Raw genomic sequence first — 14965 nt, 5'->3', positions numbered from 1 at the left:
CTGTCCTCATCATTGTTTGATAAATAAATAAACAAACAACAAAAGATCATCTGACAACAGACGCCTTCACAATCAGTACAAAAATCAGAACAAAAATGTCATATATGAGAGATTGTAGTAAATTAAGAGTCAAGATCTGACAGAAAGAGAAGCTGTCGCCATCTATGTTTGGGTGACTTTTTTGTCTAAAACAGGAATATTTAATTTAATTTTCAATAAAAAATGATTTTCTTTATTATTGAATTACTGCATAAAAAATATAAAAACATGAATACTGTATATGAACATGTGAAATTTTCAAATTCGGCTTCGTAAGGCAGAATAACAATGTTATAGGTTGATACCTGGAACTAGATCTACTTTATCTACTAAAACACTTTTTTAGTCTACAGTGAAGACACTGCTCTCACAGTGTCTTCTTGGGGTCGTTGGCCTTACCATTTCGGATGAATCCTGGTTTGTACTTTAATCTTTTGTTCTGTCAAGCGGAACAACATGTTGCCTCATCCTCTCAGGTGTCACCTGCTCCATCTCTCCCTGCCATCTCTCCCCTGCTCCTAATAAACCTAGTCTGTCTCCTCTCTGTCCTCTATGGCAGGTGTCCAGCTCAACCGCTGCCGCTCCACAGACAACAAGGCCTGATAGCAGGGGAGCAGCAGCGAGCTGGCTGCATAACAAGGACTTATTATGATGATGAAATGTCCTACAAGGACCCAAACACCCTCTTAAAGAAATCTCTCCCAGCGATAAGGGGAGTCTTACCCTCGCCCCTGGAGCTGCGGGGAAAATTGAGGGGAGGTGGTGGCGGTGGTGGGGAACCTAACCTGATTGGATTGGTGGATCAGAGTGGGGGGGCGCGTAACGAAATCAAACAGCCGTCAAGCTGCTGTCATGCATAATTAATTGGGCCTTCTACGACCAACTACACAAAAATCCATGGTCATTCGATTAGGGGGTTTTGGAGGACTCTCTGAAGTGCATCGCTGTCTGAGCTGCTTCCCTGCTCACCTCCATATCTGGGAGGACAGTGTCAGAGCGACGCTGCCCCGCCCTTGTAACCCTCACATCTTCAAGACAAAATTCAGACTCTCATTTTAAGTTTTCCTCAACAGGCAAGGACAAACTCACTCTGGAATAGTCTGGGTCACACAGATACTCACACACACAGCATCTATTTCACAACAAGCGAACTACCACTCCACAGACTGACAGACAGATCCTACAGCATGTACTAATAGGCTTTATGTGCTGCTGATGCCTGGTTATCTCTTCAGAGTAGAGTCTTTAGTAGTAGTAAACAGAATCCTACTTTTACCAAAAATAAAAGGAAAAGTAGAAGCAGCTGACAGATTAGACAGACACATGCCTGACATATCTGCCTTACACACAGAGGGTCCTGGGTTCGAGTCCCATAGGAACCACCTGTTCCTAATGGTGTGTCCTGTGTGGCAGCCTGAGGGTTCACACTGATTTCCCCCACTGTGGCATGAATGAGGCACTCAATTGTTATTCTCATTATTTCATTGCTTATGTCACTATACTTGGGTCACTAACTTGCCAGTTAGTTTCCTCTTTGCACTCTTTTTTTTGGACTGAGATGAGGCGACAGCCCTACACTCAGGTGGTTACAGCCATCACAGTCGTATCACAGTTTCTAATTGAATGTCATTATAGGACTGAGAGGTAATACACATTCAGCAGCAGGTTTTTTTTAGATTTGCTTAAATAAAAGCTATTTTCTGGGTGTTGCTTTTATTTAAACTCATGAATAACAAAACGTACATAAAGTAGATATAAAATAATGATGATTAAAACAGCCAGAGAAAATTACTTATTCTCATATTCTGTACAACAATGTACTTTACATCTACGGCGACGATAAAGTGAATCGAACAACTGCGTGAATGCTGCCATCTTCAGGACGCAAGAAAAAGTAAAAAAAATATCATAATAATAATAAGTCAAATGCAACAAGTATTTGTTTTATTCCAAAAGCATATCTTCAAGAATTACAGATGCATATACTATACATGTGTAAATATATATTAACAGGGAAAACAATGTGCTTTAGTAGCTACAACGTTCATATGCACTTCAGGTGCATAAATAAAAAAATCTCCAAAGATGTCATTTCCATTATTTTTAGATTTCCTTATCTTGTAAGGGCTAGTCGTGACTTTTTTCTATATATATATATATATATATATATATTTATGTCAGAATTAAAAAGTATCAGAAGTGAACCTTGATCACTGCTTTAAATGGAAGACAGACGTCACCAACCTTTGATTGATGATTAATGAATGCAAAAGACCTCAATGAACAAGCATGAACTCCTGTATATCACAGTGTGACATTCATCACGTGTCTTTCATCATGTTAGTGTCAGCTCAAACACTACCTGCTTCTGTCAGTTGTTTGGCAGCATAGACAGTCTTCAGCCGAGAAGCTTGGGTAGTGTCTCCTGGCATCAATACAGTATCTAACCATTTCTCAACAAAATGGTTTTCTGGATTAGTACAGGGCAGATATGTGAAATGAAAGAATTGCTGTAGAGTGACACCTGCTGGCAGAAGAGAGATTCCTAGAGGTAACAGGTCTGCCTAATTGCCTGGTTGTGGCCGACCCTCGGGGATGAGTGAGGTGAAGAAGGTGCTGATGAAGGACCATGCGGTGGTAAGAAGGCCGGGCTCAGGAAGAGCAGGAGCAGGATTAGCAGGAGTGGAAGGAGTGGCAGCAGCAGGTGGAGCATCAGCCTGGGCTTGGTCCTCTGGAGCTCCACCTCCTTCTTCACCACTGTCTTCATCCTCCACTCCCTCATCCATTAGACGTTCCTGAAAAACATGTCAAATAAAAGACTTAAAAAAAAAAAGACAGAAGTCCCACTCAATGTCAAAATTGGTCAAAAAAACTGTGACTATCCTACACATTCTATTTCATTCCAGATCCATTACACGCATATTCTCTGGTAATGTACCCAGTTTAGAGGACCCAAAGCTGTGCTCCCAACAAACGCAATAGATGCAAAAAAAAAAAAACCCAAAATACTTGAATCACCTGTACTGTGCTCCTTAATCATTTTGCTGTGTGCAAACCAAACGCGATTGTGTGAAAAAAAAAACCTGCAGTAACTTCTTTACAAGTACCAAAACTGCAAAAATAAACACCGTCAATAATGTTGTAAAACAAGCCACAGAAAGTCTCACCACTTACCAGAGAGCCCTCCTTCCTGGCTAACTTTAGTCCATGCCTCTTCTTTGTAACATCGGGGAGGTGACGTTGGAATAAACTTGTCGCTGATTGGATGTCATGGCAGCTTTGTTTTTCTAACTCGATTTATTCCAGACGCTCCAAACGTGTCGCAAAATCCTGTGTTGTTGTTTACACTGATCGCGTTTGTCGAGTTGCCGCTCAATTCGCATTTATTGTGTTTGGTGTGAATATCGCATTAGAGTTGGTCAAATCAGAAGCACTTTTATTGTGGACCTAAAGTCTTCTTATTTAAACCTTTCAAAATACAACACATTTTTAAAGCAATTTTTGTTATTTATTTTAACATCTTTCAATTTATGTATTATTTTCTTATTCTTATATCAACCAAATTGTTTTTTGTATTAAGATGGTAACTTCTAAAATGTTTTTACTGTTTTTCAAAGCAGACCTCAAATATCCAATGGTGGGATAATAATCCCATTGTCCCCACTAACCATTTCCTGTATGTCCTGATGTCTCTGTGCTTCCTCCTGAGGAGCTGCAGCCCGTTCCGCTTCTCTGAAGTTCTGCTGTTCTGGCCTGAAGGGAAACCAACCAGCCTGGTGTCTAAATAAATAATAATAAAGAAAAACATGTTTTTATTTATATGGCTCCAGGTTTGATGTTGTTTCAGATGCTTAGGTTTTTTTTAACTTCAATGCATGGAAACCAGCCAGTGCTACTCACAGGTAGACAAGCAGCATGGCACCGATCACCATGATGAATCGGCTGAAGGAGGAGTAGAAGTAGACAATGCTGAGGAGGACGCCAGCACGAGACACTGTGTACAACCAGTCCAACCAATCGCGGTTCAGCTCATCTTCATTCAACACAGCGCCAGCATGTGCATTCATCTGGATGTTAGCATTGGGTTGTGGGTTGTCAGGTAAAGGGTTGGGGGCCGGGTTAGGCCCCAATGGTGGTGGGGCCTGCACAGCCTCGTTCGGTCTAGCAGCCTGCTGAGGGGGGAGTGAAGGGGACGAGGGGGGAGGGGCACCGGAAGGCTGAGATGCGGCAACTGCTGCTTGGCTGTGAGGAAAAAATGAGGAAAGGGATAAGAAAGAGACAAAAATACACACTTTGATCAGAGAACATAAAACTACAGTTTGTGTTCCCTCTTTGTTTTATTACCTAACTGTTTTTTTCTACCACTGATGTAAGAAGCAAATTAATTAAAATAAAGTCTATTCTCACTTTATGTTGTTCATTGTCTTATAACTGATAACTTTTATAATATAAAGCAACTAGGAGAGATTCCTTAAGAATTTTGGGACTGAAATATTTCTACAAAAGCTTTTGATCATAATTTTTATTCATCTGGACTATGAAAGCATTGGCATAAGAAAATGTGATGTTTTTTAACTGGTGGGCATGTTCAGAGTTAATGAAAAATGTTGCCAAATGAGGCGAAGAATTATAGATCAAAATAAAATTGGCCCTGAAACACATTTTCCGGGAGCAAAAAAACATGGACCCAAAGAAACCAATTATCAAGTGTTCAATTATTTGTGCCAACAAATCCACACCTGACGGATATAATTATGACATAAAAAAGACACACTGCAGTGGTCAACTGTCAACAGACTCACTATTGCATGTAGTAATGGCGTGCGTACATCTGCTGCCACCACAGCATCTGCATGGGCATGTACATAGGGTGGGGGGGCATGTTGGCAGGAAGGCCCCCTTGTAATGGGACCTGAGCTCCATCGGGCCTGCAGAAAAACAACAAAGAATATTAAACAAAGAAAAAAACAAATTACACGTAAATAAAATATGTATGATATTTAATGTATTACTATCAACATTTAAATAAGGTGTATTACTTAAGAACTTTTAGTTTCTGTCATAGAAACAGGAATTAAAATATCTTTGGTATCGTGAGGTCAGGGGCTGGCTCACCATTGAGGAGCACCAGGGGGGCTGAAGGGAGGGAGAGATCCACGATGTCTCAAGCCGTCATGACTCCCAGGGGAGGAAGAGGAGGAGGCTGCTTGACTGTCCTGGTTTGGCGTGGCAACAGGAGAGGAGGAGCTGGCACTATCAGAACTCTAAGATTGACACATCAACCAACATCAATCATTACAAATACATTTCATAAAAAATGTGTTTTTCTTATTCTGCTTTCTAGCAAATTTGAAACTTATACTAATATATCATAATTTATCATTATGTTATATAAATTCTTAATTGTTTTCAATTTCAGGCATGTAAAGATACACTCAACTTGTACAACATGATTTGAATCACAATTTTTGGTTCACGATACAATTTTATCAATATTAAATATTGGAATGTAATAATGCAGATTTCTTTACAGACACACATCACCATTTATCTCCATTTATTAAAAGTAAAACAAAAAGTCTAGTCATATTTACCTCACTAACTGTCAATACTTTAAACAACAACAGAATAATACAAATATTAAATAAAATGATTTCTTTTTTCTTTTTTTTACAGAAACACTGTTTCCTTTTGACACTGAAATAGTTAATAGAAAGTGAAAGTGATTTATTGTCATTGTAACAAAGCACACCAGTGCACACAATGAAATGTGATCTCTGCCTTTAACTTTAACCTTAATGAGCAGTGGGAAGCTCAGATGCACCTCAGTGGAATTAGGTGGATTTGAACCTGTGACCTTCTGGACAATTACAGTGTTTGGTAGGTCTGAACTAATAATAGACACTGGCACTCTGATTGTTCGCTTTGGACAAAAATATCCTGGATTTACTGACTTAAAAACCAATGAAGTGTTAACATAGGTCTGGAGGATGAATAAGTGCAGGCTTTACTCACACTGGAGTCTGAAGCAGGAGACCTGGAGCTAGGGCTCCGAGGAACAGGTGAGCTGGGTGGACTGTGTGAGGTGCACACTAGGTGCATCATGTGGTAATCATCCTGCTGTAGGTTGATGGCATGAGAGGGTTTGTCAGAGAATTAGAGAGACAGAGAGGAAATGAAAGAAATGACAATGAAAATGAGCGACAGAGAGAGAGAGAGAGAGAGAGAGAGAGAGAGAGAGAGAGAGAGAAAGAGAGAATTAGTGTAACAGAGAGCAGCATTAAAATACAAAGCCCAGTCATTGCTGATCATAGATAAACTATTGTTTTCTGGTCAGCCTGTTCCAGTTCAACAGCAGTTATACACACCCACAGACACATAAAAACTGTTACGTAGATACCAGCATATGTACAAAACACTTTAAAGTCCGTAAGAAAAAGATGAGGCAACATTCATCTGTCATGCTGCACTTTGCCTAAGATATGCATATATGAGTTAAATGCAAAGTACATGGTGTTGTACGTTTCAGTGTTTTTGACAACGCCTAACAACATGATCAACATTATATCAGCTATGACACATTATTAAGCTTTTTGCAACTGGTAGGGCTAGTGACTACAGAAGCTCATCACGTACTGTACGTGTGTGTGTGTATTCCTTGCCTTTCTCAGCACATCCTTTAGTTGCAAGTGGTCCTGGAGAAGCCGGCCTGAGTACACCAGCCGCTGATCTTTTGACAACTACAGTGCAAACAAAAGAAAAGTGAGACAGGGAAATAGCATATGGTCAATAAGAGTTATCAAGTGTAAAAACTAAACCTACCGGTTTACTGGGGTACACACTGGAGATGTGACTCTTCAGCCTCTCTACTGTCCAGTTGAGGAAGCAGTTAATGGTCTGGTCTTCATATTTCTGGTTAGGGGCCCTGATGACCAGGGTTACAGGACTATCAATTGCCCCAGAGTCCATGGCTCATATTACTCGCCCAGTGAGCTCTGATGTACCTGAGCTCAGGAGACCTTTGTATCACAACTCAGGATCCACCTGAGAACTCACTTGTCTCAAACCTTCATTGTGAACTTGGAATATTAACACCAATCAGTCCCTTCTGTGCAGGCAGGGAATGACCTATCCTTCTACAATATACGTATGCTTCATCTGGCAAATATTTTCTCGTTTCAAGTATAATCACAATCCTTCTTGTGTCTCCTGTGTTTCTGGAAGAAAGGAAGACCACAATGCAAAGTCACATTTTTGTATGAAAACTCAGCTTATTGCATATTCAGTAGCTGTATCAATATCTACTATATATCTTATATTATAGCTAAATATGTAATCCTTTAATTTGAGGCTTTGCTTAAGATAAAAACCCAAATTTAAACTCTAAATGAATCTAAAAGGACCAAATCTAATGATAGATCAAATCAATTTAATAGTACTGAGTTTAAGTGATGTCACGCTTTTATCTTTTAATTGTAGGATCCAAACACTACAGAAGTGATGTCATTAGAATTTTGAAAAATGTACGCAAACATTTTAACTATAAGTTTAAAGAACCCTTATAGTTGACATGTTTAACAAAACGTAAATCATAAAGACAAAATTAAAACTTAAATCCTGAATTGAGTTGTTACCGCAGGCTTTAATGCCCTAGTAAATAAGTAGTACATAGGTTATATACCGTATATAATATATAATGTTGTGAAAAGTTTAAAAGCATTGTTTACATTTATCACAGGTCATTTCAATATCCACGAAAGCGAACAAACCAGTACACAAACATACACGTCAAGCTCTGTTTTACTTTTACAGTACTGTAATTACCGCTCACTCGACATTTGTTTAGCATTTAAAAAACTTCCAGGATAAAGTTTTTGACATTACATTTTCAGGTAATTAACGTAAAAACGTAAGATTTTCCTTGAAGCCGTAGAATTATTGTATCGTCACTATAACTATTATACAAACAGATTTTTTATTTAATCTTCACTTCCTGACACCTGTCCAGTTGCGTCATGTTTTTGGACAGGAAACTGTCAAAAAACTCGGCAATCAACCCGAGTTAAAGCTGAGTCAGAGTTCACTAAGCTAACTTAACTAGTTACCGTGACCTCACTCCGGTATTCTAAAATGTCACAAACATTGTGTTATACAAACATACTGTATTTAGAGAGCAACTCAATCCAGTCCAGCTCTGTTTATTCACTAACCAATGTCAGGAAGCCGAGATAAGAGAGTTAGCCGCTCGGCTAATGTTAGCTTCGCTGAGGTCGGCTCTGAAGCCGTCTGTAAAGACGACAATAAAAACGTCTCACAGGAACTGACAACATAATACACGGTGTAACTGGAAAAACCTAAACGCCGCGATTACGTGTCGGAGAGACTTTTGTTAATGTACCTGTTTTCAGCTCTTCGATATCGTCGTCTTTCTCTAACCGTGTCCCAGCGCAACCTCCTCCTCTTGTTGTTGTAATGTCGGGCGTAAGAGCGGAAGTTCGTCATCACCGTCTTCACAACAGCTGAGTCTCATAATAATAATAATAATAACAATAATAATAATACATTTTAAATAAATGGCATGATGAATTATAATTGATTTTTAGGAATGTAATAAAGTATATATATAGTTATACTATATACTATATAGTATAAATATATACTATAAAATATATAGTATCAAGTATATTAGGACAGGTTTATTTATTTCAAATGTTTTAATATATTGAAACATAAAAAAGAGTGGCCATTGTAATATACACTTTAAATTAGGTTATTTGATTCTGCTGTAAAGGAAGCAAATAATTCCTGTATAATGTTAAACTTATCTACCCAGGAAAAGCTGATGAATATTGTATATATTGTCCGTTACTGTGTGTTCTGTGGGTTAAAATAACAGAAAATATCGCTTTTACATTTTTGGTGGATGTAGAAACCCCTCAACAAAACAATAACTATTTTGTCCATCCATCCATCCATTTTCATCCGCTTATCCGTTACCGGGTCGCGGGGACAGTAGTCGCCACCCAAATCACATTGCACCATACCAACCCCCCAAACCTTCCTGCGGGTGGTGAGTCCACTGGAAATAACTATTTTGTTTAAAAGTAAAATAAAATAATAATCAACCAGCCATTCATTATCTCTAAATCCAATATTGTTATTTAAATTATTAAAGAGAAACAACTCCTGCAAGGTTTAAATGCCCCTGTAATTATAAGGTTACTTAGTGTGATGTCTTAGCATAAATAAAAAAAAAAATTCAATAAAATCCTTATTAAAAATTCAAGCTTTTTAATTTTTTTTTTTTAGAAAATGTACAGTAAAAGTAGATGTTCACACATGGTTAGGGCACCTTTTTAGATTTTATTCAACAAGAAATAGTTTGACCAACGAGTTTCACCAAAAGTAGCATTGGAAGCCTTTTCTTTTCCACTATTTACAGATATTTTGCCTTTTCAGACTCACAATTCTCTGGGAATTTAAAATATGTTGTTTTGTTTAAGCTCAACCTTTTAATTTGTTTAGCACTTCCCTGGTCAATTGTTTACTGTAACGGTTGATCTTCCAGTGTCCAGGATCCCATCCAAGAAGAAAACGTTGGAAATCTGCCCATGCAAATGCAAACATTTCCCTCCACTCGGTCTCCAGGGCACCAAAGTCCACCTCCTTTTTCACTGCTGATTTCAGTTCTGTAAAATAGTAATCCAGGAAACTGTACGCCTTCTTTTCACACTCCCTTCCGTCCATGCAGCTTTCTAAAAAATACACCACATCTTTTATGCCACAGCCTCCACCAACATACTGAAAGTCTACAGCGGCCACACCCTGTCCATCCTGAGAGAAACAGAAGTTGGCCAATTTGGCATCTCCGTGAACGATAGTCTTAAAGCGACAGCCACTGAGCACCCTGTCAATGTCACCAGCAGCCGCCTTGAGCTCCAGGTCATCCATTGCCTCCAGCTCATCTGGTCGGGTTTCAAGGTGCCAGTAAGTGCCAACAGGCCATAGTCCCTCTGGAGCAACACCCAAGAAGAGACCATGGAAGTGGGCAAGCCAGCCTAGGCAGGCCCTGATCTCTTTGTCTTTCAGACTGGTTCTATAAAAGCAAACAAAGCTGTTTATCAGAATCAACATGTATTTTTATAGATTTAGGCGTTGATATCTAAAGCATGGGAAATGGCAGCCACCAAATAAACAATCTCTTGTAATGGCATCTACATAACCTACATAACAAAAAGTTGTCTTAAGAAGTTTGGTGTTTTCTACAGCAGCCAATTTAGCAGCATTCTGAGAACTTTAACAGCACAAAGGTCAAGTATTTTTTGGTGTCATACGGTAGTAACATGACAAAATATTCCTTTTTGGAAACTATTAAGAAGATTCACATTATTTTCACTCTTAATTATTAATTTTTCTAAAACCTTTAGTTTATTTTGTAGCAGTACATAAATATAATTACTGAAAATGATCATCTTCTATTGCTTAATCATTTTTAGGGAGTAAGTAATTATCGGGCCAAACAAACAAGCAAACAAACAAGAAGAAAAACAGTGATTTTCTTGCTGCAAAGCCACAGCACTAACCACTATTTCTATATATACTGTATATATATATATATATATATATATATATATATATACACCTTTATCTGTGTGTGTGTATATGTATATATATATTAGTTAGATTTTCTCATACAATCCTGAAATTTTATTATAAATCTATATATACAGTATATAAATTGCCAAATGTAATATATATGCTCACGTTGCCTCGATATTATGAAAATGTACCTCCTCTTATCGTAGCCGACAACATCCAGATCCTCCAGCACAATCAGCATCTCATCTCCCTGGGACAAGGCAGCCAAGCAGGCTGGGGTTCGACATTTTGGATTGGTGTGATAGTTCTGGTACCAGTACGTCTCCACCTGATAGGACCTCACTTTACGCATGTGGGAGCGATCTGAGTTCCAGTCACATGGGTGTTTGGTCTCTTTAGGAAACTTGACATGTTTCACTACCACAGAAGGTCGGTCACAGCCCTTCAGATGTAACCTCACTATCTCCCCGTAGCCACTCCAAAGGGTCTGGATCTTTGCACCGACCTGCAGAGATGACGCACCACAGGCCTGCAGGATCAGATCCTGGTATTCCTGCTTCATTTTTCTACTGTAGGTCAGGGCTGAGGAAAGGAAGAGAGGTCACTGTGTAGGAGGGGTGGTTCTTGACTACAATCAGCAGCATCCTTGGAAAGACCTGCAGTGTTCTGAATAGATATGGAGGTTTTAGGCAGATCAGGCATAAGGCCAGGTCATAAGGACATTATAATACATATTTGTGATTTCGTGTGGTTGAGGAACAATAATGCACCACTTAAGACTAGGGATAATAATAGAAAGTACAGTAGTATTGTTTAACTTGTATAACTAGCAAAGGACAACAACCGACTACTTTATCGAATGGTAAATATTAATTAAAGAAACACTGATATTAAATAAATAAACTCACATGACATGAACACATTTACTTTACCCTTGGTTTCATCATAGAAAACTCATTCGGTGATAAAGCAGGAAGTATATCTAAAACTGGCGTCGTTATACCGTCGCGCTTTCTGACGTAACGTTAAAGAGACAGACATTAAATATGGAGTGCGGTGTTATAGTTACTGCCGCCTGCTGGTCTGGAACAAACATACAACAGTTGGAATACGATACAATGTTAAACGCCACCGTTCTAATTTCCCTCTCTGTTATTCTTATGGAAAATAACTTTTACTGTCTTTATTTATTTTCTTTAATTCAAAATAGATGGCTTTAAATATAAATCACCCACTGCTTAGAGCTTGACAAGCTTTATTCAAAGCAATATTCTCTGTTGTATGCTGCTTTTTTCCATAAAGTTAATAGACCTTTGTTTGCACATTTATTACACCAACAACACAAAAAGATAGTGTTGTTGTAGTTTAATTTTAGTATAGATGAGAACGATTTTGGAGTTGCAGTAGGAGTTTTGACCACAGGATGGCAGGCTCCACCTCTTCAACATGTTTCACTTCAAGCGCAGAAATCAAGTAGTGATTTATGGGATTTTAGTTTTATACACTGACACATTTAAACAAACTCTCATTCCTTTGTTTCTTTCTATCTATGTTTCACAAAACACTTCAGTGGCTGAACACAAAATAAAACAATAAAAGGGACTTACTGTTATGAACTATTTTTCTTCTTACCACATTATTGGTACAGTGAAAGCTCAGTCCTAACAAATACAACAGAAGGGCGTTATTCAACTTCAATACAATGTCAAGACATTAATCAAAATCATGGGTTTGTAGGTCGTATGTTAATCACCTGACGACACTGATGATAACAGCTGTATCTGCTTTATTGTATCTTGTGCTCTTCTTATCAGTTTCTTTGAATGGAATGCCTGCTGATAGAGCAGCTGCGGCTGCAGAGTTAATCATGATGAACACAGATTGAGTTGAACACTGTTGAGTAACTGACCCTTGACCCAAAAACACAACATCTCAGTGGGAAATACATGGTTTTACAGAGCAAATTAAATATAATATAAATATATATTGACTTTCTGTTATAGCTTGAAATTGTTTTTTAGTTTGTATTTACAAATTTACTACACAAACTAGTTGTATTTTTTTCAGAATTTGCATACCCTATAATCCAAACCTTTGATTTAATATTTTATTAATTTGAAATGAATGATGAAAACATTATTGTTATTAATTAGTGAAACACAATTTCCAATTAAAGCAGAACATAATATTTAAAAATATGATTTCATCTTGTATAGCTTCATATTTGCATAATAGCAATGATAAACACACATGACTAAAATATAATTTGATTTCAGTGTATAGAACCCAAACCTTCTGAGGGCTGTGCACATTAACTAATTTTCAAATGTGACAGAATTGAACTTTTGTGGTTAAAACAATGACACAAAGACTCCATGACTACTGTAACATTTGAAAATGACATGAAAGCTCGTGATGATTTAACTCCTTGCCACACACACGAAGGACTTTGCTCCTCTTGTGTGACAGCGACCAGGCACCAAAGGTTCAGCCAACACAATGCTTTTCTCATCATGTCACCTCTTCTACATTGATTTAATCCTGATTAGCTGTGATTCACTCAGCGTGTGGAGCTATAAAAGCCACGGTCTCCCTGACAGAAGGCACCACTGAGTCCAAGAACCCTAGGAGTTGAGGTACAGTGTCTGCTCTGACCTGTCTGTCTCGGCCTCTGTGATGATTTCATTGAAACTGTTGTAACATTTGAAATGTTTTTTTCCTTATTTTAACTTGATTTTTTTTTTTGCTCTCCACAGGTTGATCTTCTTAAACTGCAGCCATGAAGTTCTCTATTGTTGCCGCCCTTGTGGTTCTGCTGGCTGTCGCCCATGGTGAGTCTGATTTTCATCATTTAAAAAAGGAATCTTATTTTGTGACCTTATTTTAGTAAAAGACTTGATAATATATATACTTTTTAAATGTAAAAACAACAACAAAATGATGGTTTGTCTTAAATTAAATCTCAGGTCAGCAAAAAACAAAATAAAAACATGCCTAGATAAACCTACCTGTTAGGTTAAGTGGTTAAAAACATCTACTGGAAACAATAGCACTCTCTGTCAAAACCAGGCTTCACTGAAACAGTTTAACACAGCAATATCTGTGTATTTAACATAATGTAAACATGACAAATACCACCAGTTAAATACTCAGAATAACATATGTACGTGTGTGTGTTTGTGTCTCAGGCTCTGAGGCCAAGTCTGTGGTGAGGCGTGATGTTCAGGCTGACATGGAGAAGATGGTGAAGCTCATCAAAGACATGTCTGCCAGCATCACCACTGCGACCCAGGACATGGTGGAGAAGGTTCAGGCTATGGAGCTGGCCAACACTGCCCAGTGAGTACACAACCCACACACACACACACACACACACACACACACTGGCCTGCATCACAACAACTATTGTAAACTGATCGGAGATCAGTGTGGTCAACATGGCCAAAAAAGGCCTGTTGTTATATTTAATGTCACTATTGTACACGTTTTATATCTGTGAAAACCAGAGGGAGTAAATTTAGAAACACACATATTTAAATTGTATTACTTGAAACAATAATCCATTCTCTAAACAAATCAGAGTAAGACCATTTGTTATTTGTATTAAAATACTTTATTCTTTAAAGATTCATATTTAAGTTATTTGTATTAAAATACTTTATTCTTAATTCTTTTATTCTTTATATTTAAAACAACAACAACAACAAATCAGTATCTTTGTATTTCAATGGTGAAAAACAAAAAAGAAACAATAACAAAATAACAACTGAGGGTTTACTGCTAGAAACAAGATGCAATTGTGTGTGAAATTGTTTTTTTAACTTTAATTTGTTTAAGTTAATTTCATTAAACATTTGAACAGTTCATCGTTTACCACAGAAGAGTTATATACAATAGAAATTAAGTACAAAAAGTCCAGAAAAAGGTGCATGAACGCAACTGCAGTGTTACACCTCTCCTTCAGGACATACGTTGAGGACAGCAGGACCAAGATCCAGCCCCTGGTGGACCAGGTTCAGGCTGAGGCTACCAAGCTGCAGGAGCAGGTCAAGCCCTTCATCACCAACATCGATGACCACATCAAGCCCATAACTGACAACTTCAACGCCCAGGTCAAGCCCCTGACTGACAATTTCTACACCCAGGTCAAACCTCTGACCAACCTGATGGAGAAGTTCTTCCAGCAGGTGGCAGAGCAGGCCAAGGCCCTGCTGCCACCTCAGTAAATTAATTTGTTCCGTTCAGAAATCAACCCCTTTAACCATGTTTGTCTGTTACGCTGTGTCATCTCAACATCATCAGTATTATTAAAGGTGTTCTAACTAAC

The 14965-nt window shown here is 38.2% G+C and overlaps 3 protein-coding genes across 8 annotated transcripts; 1 reads left to right on the top strand and 2 right to left on the bottom strand.

Moving 5' to 3' along the window:
* Positions 1–1961: 1961 nt before the first annotated feature.
* On the bottom strand, positions 1962–8534 carry herpud2 (HERPUD family member 2). Of its 3 annotated transcripts, XM_025061728.1 has the most exons (10): positions 8438–8500; positions 8201–8325; positions 6862–7256; positions 6702–6779; positions 6055–6159; positions 5155–5303; positions 4842–4967; positions 3940–4281; positions 3708–3819; positions 1962–2834 (listed from the first exon to the last, which is right to left on the bottom strand). In XM_025061728.1, the coding sequence occupies exons 3-10, from the start codon at positions 7006–7008 to the stop codon at positions 2604–2606; spliced, it is 1290 nt and encodes a 429-aa protein (XP_024917496.1). In that variant the 5' UTR covers positions 7009–7256; positions 8201–8325; positions 8438–8500; the 3' UTR covers positions 1962–2603. The 3 variants fall into 3 exon arrangements, with proteins under 3 accessions (XP_024917496.1, XP_008322376.1, XP_016893730.1); XM_008324154.3 differs by lacking the exon at positions 8201–8325 and having other exon boundaries at positions 8438–8534; XM_017038241.2 differs by lacking the exon at positions 8201–8325 and having other exon boundaries at positions 6055–6156; positions 8438–8534.
* A 957-nt stretch (positions 8535–9491) lies between these two features.
* pkdc (protein kinase-like domain containing) lies at positions 9492–11681 on the bottom strand. Of its 4 annotated transcripts, none has more exons than XM_008324151.3 (3): positions 11547–11681; positions 10830–11220; positions 9492–10135 (listed from the first exon to the last, which is right to left on the bottom strand). In XM_008324151.3, exons 1-3 carry the CDS (start codon positions 11551–11553, stop codon positions 9544–9546), a joined length of 990 nt encoding a protein of 329 aa, XP_008322373.1. In that variant the 5' UTR covers positions 11554–11681; the 3' UTR covers positions 9492–9543. The 4 variants fall into 4 exon arrangements, with proteins under 4 accessions (XP_008322373.1, XP_008322375.1, XP_016893182.1 ...); XM_008324153.2 differs by having other exon boundaries at positions 11571–11676; XM_017037693.2 differs by having other exon boundaries at positions 10830–11304; positions 11571–11654.
* Positions 11682–12986: 1305 nt separating this feature from the next.
* Positions 12987–14965, top strand: LOC103388931 (type-4 ice-structuring protein LS-12-like). Its single transcript, XM_008324150.3, has 4 exons — positions 12987–13274; positions 13395–13469; positions 13827–13977; positions 14603–14965. The coding sequence occupies exons 2-4, from the start codon at positions 13418–13420 to the stop codon at positions 14862–14864; spliced, it is 465 nt and encodes a 154-aa protein (XP_008322372.1). The 5' UTR covers positions 12987–13274; positions 13395–13417; the 3' UTR covers positions 14865–14965.

The sequence above is a fragment of the Cynoglossus semilaevis genome, chromosome 13 (genome assembly GCF_000523025.1).
Source record: "Cynoglossus semilaevis isolate Cse_v1.0 chromosome 13, Cse_v1.0, whole genome shotgun sequence".
In the NCBI taxonomy this organism is placed as follows: domain Eukaryota; kingdom Metazoa; phylum Chordata; class Actinopteri; order Pleuronectiformes; family Cynoglossidae; genus Cynoglossus; species Cynoglossus semilaevis.
Note: the sequence above shows the minus strand (reverse complement) of the source record. Positions and strands in the feature narration are given on the sequence as shown.